The sequence below is a fragment of the Dipodomys ordii genome, unplaced genomic scaffold, assembly GCF_000151885.1.
Source record: "Dipodomys ordii isolate 6190 unplaced genomic scaffold, Dord_2.0 Scaffold200, whole genome shotgun sequence".
NCBI lineage: Eukaryota > Metazoa > Chordata > Mammalia > Rodentia > Heteromyidae > Dipodomys > Dipodomys ordii.
Window position 1 is genome coordinate 1,144,170 of NW_012267416.1, and position 10,498 is coordinate 1,154,667.

Genomic DNA, 10,498 nt, shown 5'->3' on the forward strand with positions numbered 1-10,498 from the left:
AATGAACACATCTCTGCCCCTCTGCTTGCTTCCGTCTCCTCCTGTGGATAATCTTCTTGGGCATAGCTTTTGTTCTACCCTGCTGGTCTCACTTGTTTGAACAAGTTTACTGTCTCTGGTTTCCTCTTAATGAGAAGCATCTGGGAGAACTCAGTTTTTGTCTTGTTTTGTTTTGTTGTTTTTGTCGGTTATTGGGCTTGAACTCTGGCCTGGGTGCTGTCCCTCAGCTCTTCAGCTCATGGCAAGGGCTCTACCACTTGAGCCACAGTGCCACTTCTGGTTTTCTGGTGGTTTATTGGAGATAAGAGTCTCACAGAGGGGCTGGGAAAGTGACTCAGTGGTAGAGTGCTTGCCTTGCATGCCTGAGGCCCTGGGTTCGATTCCCCAGCACCACAAAGCAAAAAGAAAAAAAGCCAGAAGTGGCTCTGTGGCTCAAGTGGTAGAGCGCTAGCCTTGAGCTGAAGAGCTGAGGGACAATGCCCAGGCCCAGAATTCAGGCCCCACGACTGGACCCAAAAAACCAAACAAGACAAAACAAAACAAAAAAAAGAGTCTCACGGACTTTCCTGACTGGGCTGGCTTTGAACCATGATCCTCAGATCTCAGCCTCCTCAGTAGCTAGGATTACAGGTGTGAGCCACTAGCACCCAGCTAAGGAGAACTCTTTTACATAGTAATAACAAGCATCTGTCGAGAGTTGATTTCTATTTATTAATTTTATTTTTACTATCATAATTTTATTATCCTTAAGGAGTTGCTACAAAAGGGTTTCAACTTAATGTGTCAATTTACAAGTACAATGTATTTTGATTCATGTCACTCCTTCCTTCATTCTCTTCCCTTCTCTCCGAACCCCACCCATCCCCTCGTTTTCCTTTTCCATTTTCACATATACATATATATTAAGTATTACAACTCTGTATGCTCTCCCTTTCTCTCTTCATTTCTCTACCTTCCTCTCCATTCTCTCACCTCCCTCCCCCACACACACCTCAAGCTCTAGCTTCCTGATATTCGTTTTGTTAGACTATAAGTTAGTTATTCAAAGGAGTTCTACAGCTGGAATTTCCCCCCTTCATATAGTGTACTTTAATTAATATACTTTTGAACATATTCATATGACCTGCATGCTTACCTGCATTCATAAATTCGATCTAACTTCCACATAGGAGAGAATTCTTGGAGTGAATTGTAGGCTGGAGTGAATCTAAAGTGCAGAATGATGCATGATGTGAAACTCTGGAGCTTCTTTAGCTATTACAGCTCAGCGGCTGAATTGGTGATTTCATAGCTTGTGAAATGGGAGGTTTTAGTGTAAGTACTGCCATCTATTAAAGGCTCTTAGCCTGAAGTTGTCAGAGCACATTTTAGAAAGGGCTTAAAACTACATTAGCTCTAGGGTGAGACTTCCTTAACCATTTGAGTGGGATATAAAGAGAAATGGAATGCAAATGACTTTGTCACTGTATGGTTCAGTATAAGTTAAGGTCATGTCTGTCTACCGTATCAAAAATTGCTGCCATGTAATGTGAAGATCACCCCATATTGTCTTTGGGAACCTAGAGATTTGCAAGTACCCTAGCAAAATCAGAAGCACATTGACTAGTCATGTAGAAACATCTGACACAAGAGTATATCTTCATAACATGCAAGAACAGGATTTGAAGAAGTTCAAGGAAAAGCTCATTATCTCACCTATGATTGTTGTGTTCACCTGTGTGTGTGTGTGTGTGTGTGTGTGTGTGTGTGTGTGTGTGTCCTAGGGCTTGAACTCAGGGTCGAGGCATTGTTCATCACTCTGCCACTTGAGCCCCATTTATGGCTTTTTAGTGGTTCATTGGAGATTAGGAGGCTAGTAGACTACCCTGCTAAATCTAGCTTCAAATCACAATCCTTAGATCACAGGCTCCTGAGGAGCTCAGATGACAGGTGTGGAGCCACCAACACTCAGTTTATACTCGCCTTTCTTGAGTTTTTATTTTTGTGTGGCATTGGGATAGCAGGAGATTGTGTCTATATTCAATAGTGCCATTCCCTGCAGTGGCTGGACTATAGTTATTCTATTTCCAATATAGTCTTCCTTCCCTTCCTTCTAGACTGTAATTTGGCTGACCTTTTGCCGACAGGAATAATGAGATAATGACCAACATTTCTGCAACAATGTATATATATGCATACTTTACGTGGTATAGGATTATATTTGTATTCATATGTATATGAACATATATGAATGTGTATATATATCTTTAGATATATAGATATTTGATAAATATATAATAGATATATAAATAGATCTTTAGAATACATATAGAAATATATTTATAAATATATATTTAGGTGGTTTAAATATATAGTTTGAATATCTAATATATATTTGATAACTAGATATGTCTAGATATAAATATCTATTTAGATAAATATATTCCAATGTATAAATATATTTATAAAAATATTTAACATAGATAAATATATATTTAGATCTGTATAAATCTGTATATATATTTAGATATATATTTGTATATATTGATATAGATATATAGATACACACATATTTATCGTGAAACTGCACTGCAAAGGATTCCTCTATATGTCCATATGTCTACATGTATTGATATGAGTGTCTCTGCTGACATGTATCTTGATGTGTGTGTAAGTGTAAAGAGAGCGTGACTCCATGCCTGTAGACTTGATCATCCCTGAAGGGCAGCAGCCCCCACCTCCCTATATGCGATAACGAAGGAACCCTCCAGTTCTTCTGACATTTCCATTCTTACATCTTGCTGACAGAGGAGAAAGAGAGCAATTGACTTTGACAGCTCTGCTGACATTGCTGGGCTGCTGGCTCTCGCCCCTCCTCCCATAGCCTTCTGAGGTCCATGCTTCTGATGTCGCTTCTTTTTTTCTTGGCCTCCAGGTCCCTGTCTGGTCGCATCGTTGGTGGTGTCTGGTGGTTCTTCACCCTGATCATCATCTCCTCATATACAGCCAATCTGGCTGCCTTCCTGACTGTGGAGAGGATGGTGTCCCCTATTGAAAGCGCAGAGGACCTTGCGAAGCAAACAGAGATTGCATATGGGACACTGGAAGCAGGATCCACAAAGGAGTTCTTCAGGGTAATGATATTTCTTGTCCGAAGGCTCTTTCCCTTTCTAAAAGCACCACCATGGTCATGAAAAGTTTCCTTCTTATTAAAAATTATGACGTTATACCCAGGTACTAGTTACTTGCACCTATAATCCTAGCTACTCAGGAGACTGAGATCTGAGGATTGTAGTTCCCAGCCCAGGGAAGGAAAGTCTGTGAGATTCTATCTCCAGGGAACCACCAAAAAGCAGAAAGTGGAGTTGTGGCCCAAGTGGTAGAGAGCTAGGCTCAAATACAAAAGCTCAGGAACAGCACCCAAGCCCAGAGTTCAAGTCCCAGGATCAGCACCAAAAGAAAAAAAAATATAGGCAGGCAAAGTAGCTGCTTCACTAAGAACAAGTCAGACAAGCTCAGAGCATTGCTCAACTTTCTATAGACAGCTAAGAACGCTGCTTTTCCTTCTTTTCTACATCTTTATTGGCATCAACTAATTATACAAGGGGAGGGGTTCATTGTCATAGGTACCTTCTTGAGGAAGTAGAGATTTGCCTCAAATGGTAGAACTCAATCCTTGAACAACAACAACAACAAAGCTAAGGAGAATATGAGGCCTTGAATTCAATCCTTAGTACTACACAAACACTGCACCTTGATCAGACTCACCCCTGCAACACTCTTCTTCAGCTCCCCTCCTCTTTTCCCAAACCAGTCTCAACAAGCTCCATCTGTAGAAGCATCAAAGCTCCTGCACTAATTTAGACCCCTGCCATATAAGCAATCTGGCTCATTCTCTGAGGGCTGAGAAGGACATGAATTACAATCCCCTTCTGGCTCCCAGAAGGACTCTAGAGACTAATTAGTGATCAGTTTGGAACAATTTATGGATTAAGTGCAGATCTGATGATCTTTGTGTTTCCTCCTCCCTCACAGCAGGATCTCAGTGAATGTTTGCTTGATGAATAAGATGATAATATATTGGAAAAATTACGGGAATAAGTAATATATTAAACAGTGCCGAAGGAGAAGAGAGGGGGGGAGGGAAGGAGGGAGAGACAGTCAAAGGGAGGAGGGAAAAAGGGGAGAGTGGGGGGTGAGGAAGGGAGGGACAGAGCGGGAGAGACTATGCAGGAGAGATGGAAATGACTTGTCCTGAGCTGAAGACAATGAATACAGACAGAGAGCTCAGAAGCATGACCTCCTTCACCACTAATTAGAGCTAAATAATCTTTTGTCCTACATATTAACCCAGTCAGTGCCATTTTATGCATCTAAAATATGGGGGTTAAAAGTATCTATCTCTGTCAGGGGCTGGTGGCTCACATCCGTCATCCTAGCCCCTCAGGATGCTGAGATCTGAGGGTTGTACTTCAAAGACAGCCTGGGCAGAAAAGTCCATGAAACTCTTTATCTCCAACTAACCAGCAAAAAGCCAGAAAGGCAAGAATGGTCCAAGTGGTAGAAGGTAAATTAAAAGAAAATAGAAAAAAGGCAAGCAAGAATGTGAAGCCCTGGGTCTGGGAAGGTGGCTCAGTGGTAGAGTGCTTGCCTTGCATGACTGAGGCCCTGGGTTCGATTCCTCAGCACCACATAAGCAAAAAGAAAAAAAGCCAGAAGTGGTGCTGTGGCTCAAGTGGTAGAGCACTAGCCTTGAGCTGAAGAGCTGAGGGACAGCGCCCAGGCCCAGAGTTCAGGCCCCACGAAAAGAATGTGAAGCCCTGAGTTCAAGCCCCAGAGTTCAAACCCCAGTACTGGTCTAAAAATAAAAAAAAAATCCATCTCAAAGAGTCATAAGAAGATTAAATTAAAAAAAAAAAAGCATGTGAAAATACATAGGAAAACAAATAGCAATGAAGGGGAGCTCCGTTTACCACCAAGGCTTCAAGGAAGTTCAAGCCTTGGGAAGCCAATCAGAAGATTGGTGGCTCACGCCTGTAATCCTAGCTACTCAGGAAGCTGAGATCTAAGGATCGCGGTTCAAAGCCAGCCCGGGCAGGAAAGACCGTGAGACTCCTATCTCCAATAAACCACCAGAAAACTGGAAGTGGCACTGTAGCTCAAGTGGTAGAGCGCTTGCTTTGAGCTGAAGAGCTGAGGGACAGCGCCCAGGCCCAGAGTTCAAGCCCCACGACCGACAAAAAAATAAATAAATAAAATAAATTTTAAAAAAAGAAAATGGACGTTCCAGGAATAGACCTGAAAACACATCTGGACTAAGTAGAATGAGTAGATCCTAGGAAATGTAGGGAAACTTGAACACAGCAAGAAGCTAGAAATCCTGCAGCTTAAGCATGCTCATCCTGAGAGTTGCTGTGAAGCTATCATAAAATAATTTTAAGAATAATAATACTTTAAAAAAAAAACAGGTGGATGTTATAACCCTAGCCATTCAAAAGGCTAAGTTCTAAAGATCATTGTTTGAAGCCAGCCTAGGCAGAAATGTTTGTTAGACTCTTAGAGCCAGCAAAAGGCTGGAAATAGAGGGATGGCTCAAATAGAAGAGCACCAGCTTTGAGCAAAAAGAGAGGATAAGGCCCTGAGTTCAAGCCCCAGTATCAGCACAAAAACCATCATCATCATCATCACCACCATCATCATTATCAACCACTCCCACTTATTTAGCACTTAATCTAAAGTAAGCTAAGCACACCCCAGAGACATTACCTCATTGAACTTAATAGAGTGAAGGACATAACTGAGTTTATAACTAGTGTTCAAGAGATCCTGAGTTCAAACCACAGAATTTTAGAAAGGAAAACAAACATTTTCACTTTCTCCACAGAAATGAGTTAGGAATCACTGTCCCATGTCTTCTGAAGCTCAGAAAATTAAAGCAATTATGCCTACATCACACAGCTAATGGTAGCAGAAGGAGCCTAGAGAGGTAGCTTCAGGCAATAAGAGAGTGCTTGTTCCCAGGGCAATCTCATGGACCAAATCTGAGGTAATGTACAACAGTGTTATCATCATCATAAGTTTTGTGTTCTGTGGGACCAGCCGGCACCAACTCTTCACCATCACTGATGCCAATTCCAAAGCTATATATATGTGTATATATATATATATATAATTTCATTTTTTTCATGATATTTCTGACATGTTAGCCTACAGCCAAAGGGCTCACTAGTTGTCCACAAAGCCAACCCTGTGTCCTAGATCTCAAGGCCATTAGGGAACTATAAAATTCAGGTAACAGTCATGTCTTCTCTGTCATATAGAGCTGTCTCAGTCCCCAGATGTCTCACCTGTAACTAAATGCAAAATAGGTGCCTTGTCTTGTAAGAAACTGAAATTCAGGGAATTGATAATATCCATAGTCTAGGCAGATATAAAATCTGAGTTTCCTCATTCCATGATCTGAGAATTATTCTTAGAGGTTACTCTAAGTTAGGCACCAGTAGTTCATGCCTGGAATCCTAGCTACTCAGGAGGTTGACATCTGAAGATAGCAGTTCAAAGCCAGCCAGAGCAGAAAAGTCCATGACTCTTATCTCCAATAAACTACTCACAAAAATCCAGAAGTGGTACTGTAGCTCAAATGGTAAACCACTGGCCTTGAGCAAAAGGAGACTTAGGGACAGCGCCCAGGGTCTGAGTTGAAGCCCTGGGACTGGCAAAAAGATAAACGATCACTCTAGGTCAGGTGCTGGTGGTTCACCCCTGTAATCCTAGCCACTCCAAAGGCTGAGATCATGGTTTGAAGACAGCCCTGGCAGGAAAAGGCTATGAGAATCTTATCTCCAATTAACCTCCAAATGCTAGAAGTAGAGCTGTGGCTCAAGTGGTCGAGTGCTTGCCTTGAGCAAAAAAGTTTAGGGACAGCACCCAGGGCCAAAGTTCAAACACTAGTTCCTGCACTAAAATGAAATAAAATAGATCACTCTAGTTGCTCAACAAGCTTTGAACCCCACCATTTGGATCTAATCATTTCATATTTAGTGAAACTAAAGCTGAGAGAAGATGGTCATGTTTTCACTAAATGAGAAGCACAGCTGAGACTTGGGACTTCAAAGTTCTTTGTTAACAATGATTTCAGCTGATGTATCCCTGACCCTGTCTTGTTCATGGTACAAAGTTAGGAATCTGGAAACACGATGATGCATATTCTAAAAGTTCTGTGCCCTGCCTGTGTCTTTTCCATTGTTTACCAGTAGGCTGTAATCAAGGTGCTGACTTTGAATGACTGTAGTTACTTCAGAGTTCAGTATTGAACTAATGCTGAAACTCTTAGTCAAAAAGTTCTTTGAATGATTTCAATGTCTGCCATATGTATAGGAAGGGAAGTTGGTAGCAAGCAAGCTATGTATTCACATTCAGACCTGGGAACAAAAGACATATGCATTAATAGTACCACTCACAGAACACCTGTGTTCTCATAAAATCCCTGTTGCAACACTTTCAGTGGACATGGTAATCACCATTGTCAGGGGAGGAACTCTGAGGCCCAAACCCGTTAGGCCATTTGCCTAACACCCTGCAGCCAATAAGTTATTAAAAACTAAAGTGAAGGCTGGGTGCCAGTGGCTCATGCCTGTAATCCTAGCTCCTCAGGAGGCAGAGATCTGAGGATCATAATTCAAAGCCAGCCTGGACAGGAAAGTCCATGAAACTCTTTATCTCCAATTTATCACCAAAAAGCTGGAAGTAGTGCTGTGGCTCAAGTTGGTAGGATGCTAGCTTTGAGCAAAAAAGATCTCAAAAATCTCAGGGCACCATGGTATAACCCCTGTCAGTAGGGGGAGGGGGATGGAAGGAGTTGGGACATAGGGGAGGGAAGGATGGTAGGGGAAAAACAAAGGGGGTGTAACAATGCTCGATAGGAAATGTACTTATCACCTTACTCATGTAACTGTAACCCCTCTGTACAGTATCTTTACCAAAAAAAAATTTTTTTTCAGGGGCAGCCCCCAGGCCCTGAGTTCAAGCCCCAGCACCAGTAACAATAACATGAGAAAAATATCTAAAACGGCCGGGTGCCAGTAGCTCACACCTCTAATCCTAGCTACTCAGGAGGCTGAGATCTGAGAATCACAGTTCAAAGGCAGCCTGGGCAGGAAAGTTCATGGGACTCTTATCTCCAATAAACTACCAGAAAACCGGAATTGGTGCTGTGGCTCAAGAGGTACAGCACTTGCCTTGAGCTGAAGAGTGCAGGGACAGCACCCAAGCCCAGAGTTCAAGCCCCACAACCAGCAAAAAGAAAAAAGAAAAAAAGAAAGGAAAAATATCTAAAATGAAAGTTGCAGTGGGTTGTAATTGGACAGGTATCAGGTATGCCATTAGGAGACCAAGATATTTCCCCCTGTTCTGCTCCTAATAAGCTGCATGACGTTAGACAATTGAGCTACATCACAGGACTTGGTTCTTTTTTTTGTTGCTCTTAGGGCTTAAAATCAGGGCCTATGGGCTGTCCCTGAGGTGTTTTTGTTTGTTTTGTTTTGTGCAAGGCTTGAGCCTCAATTCCACTTCCACTTTTTTTGATGGGTAATTGGAGATATGACTTTTACAGACATTCCCTGCAGGCTATCTTCAAACCTTGATCTTCATATCTCAGCTTCCAGAGGAGCTAGGATTATAGGCGTGAGCCACTGGCACCTGACCAGTTCCTTTACTTATAGAATACTGCTATATCCCTCCCAAGAGTCCTATCTCTGTGACTCTGACCTTTAATCTCACCTAGACTTTTCAAGGTAGAAAGATATACCACCACTACACACACACACACACCAGAGTCACTTAATCCTCCATCGACAATTTAATTAAAGATGTGTGAAGGGCCAGTGGGAGCTGCAGATTTCAAGAGAGATCCAGGAACAAATACCTGGAGTCTATTCCCAACAATTCCCTGCCATTCATGCTCCCTTTCCCATTCCTGGAAATGAGATTTTCCTGATGATCTTCACTCATGCCTGTGAGCCCAGCTTTGGTGTCTGGGGCAGGAGGATGAGGCTGAAGAGATGTGTTAATTTTCTGCATACTGCTGCCTGAGGAACTCCTCAACTCTGCCTTGTCCACAACCCAGATCCCTGCTGTGTCCATCCTGTCAGGTCGAATTGCATCTTGCAAATTTCCCTGCTGTGTGTTTTGTCGGGTTTTATGCCTGAACGATCATGTGCAAATCTGGTCACAGATGAATTCTACATTTCATGGCTTCCTGGAAGAGAATATTAAATACATTTGGGGCTGTGGGTGTTTTCTCTTCGGTGCTTGAAATGTTTCCTCCGGTTCTTTCTTTGTCTGTCTTGCACATTGACACTGTTGCTTGAATGATGTACCTTCGTCTAAAAAGAAAAAAAAATGTGCTAGAAAGACATAGAAAGAATCAAGCTAGCAAGAGAATTAAAGATTATTATGTCCCACAGTGAGACTAAAGGAGGACATTCTTAGCGGAGGAACCCAGAGGTATAATACCTCTGAATATTTAAAATACTATTTATTGACACAATTTCCAAGAAATGGAAACATGGAGGGATTTGCTGCTGCTGGTGCTAATGGTGGGGGTTTCTTTTCTTCTTTTTGTCTTTTGCTTGTTTGTTTTTGTTTGGTGTTATTTTGTTTCTCCTTTTTCTGTCTTTTGGGGCCAAGGGAGGGTATGAAAATGGAAGGAGGGAGGGTAAAAAATACAGTCATGCTCTTCTACAGACAGTAGGTAGAAAATAAACTATGCAACTTGTGGGCAGGGACAGGAGGGGAGACTGGGGGAAAGCAAAGGAAAGGGTAATATTGTCTAAAAACAAAAAAAGAGGGAGATGTACTCATTAGCTGATAAAATAGTAACCACCCTTGTACAAACAGCTGAATAATAACAATAAGATTGTATTTTTTAAAAATAGAAGATTACTATGCCCAAATGGAGAGACTAAAATCCAATGGGAAGGAATTTTTCATAGAGGAAACCATGACTTCCAAGCAGCACTCAAATTCAAACCCACAACTGCTAATTCCCAATTAGCCTTCAAATGCCTTCAAATCACGAAGTGTATTATAAAATGAATAAATAGTTCATCTAAGGATGGACCATTAAAAACTAAAACTCAGCATACCAAACGCCTTCCTGAAATTCTCAGTAGCTATTTCCAATATTTTACCCTTAAAACCTGGAATATTTCAGACTCCTAAATGTTTCTTATCCATCAACTGGCTCAAAGGACAATTGCATATCAGTATGTTGCCAATAAATGATGTTAATATCAGAGAAATAGATCTGAGCCAACACTGGTGTCTCAGCCTATAATGCTAGTTACTCAGGAGGCTGAGATCTGAGGATCACAGTTCAAAGCCAGCCTGAGCAGGGAAGTCCACAAGACTCATTTCTAATTAATCACTAAAAAAGAAAGAAAGAGAGAGAGAGAAAGAGAGAGAGAGAGAGAGAAAGGAAGGAAGGAAGGAAGGAAGGAAGGAAGGAAGGAAGGAAGGA

The 10,498-nt window shown here is 41.7% G+C and overlaps 1 protein-coding gene across 5 annotated transcripts in view; it reads left to right on the forward strand.

The window, feature by feature from the left end:
- The window catches only part of Gria1 (glutamate receptor, ionotropic, AMPA 1), a 344,743-nt gene that overhangs the window by 289,018 nt on the left and 45,227 nt on the right, over window positions 1-10,498 (forward strand). For all 5 annotated transcript variants that reach the window (XM_013034904.1, XM_013034908.1, XM_013034907.1 and 2 more), the window contains one exon: window positions 2,915-3,113. In XM_013034904.1, the coding sequence (XP_012890358.1) occupies window positions 2,915-3,113 (199 nt within the window). The remainder of the gene's footprint in view (window positions 1-2,914; window positions 3,114-10,498) is intronic.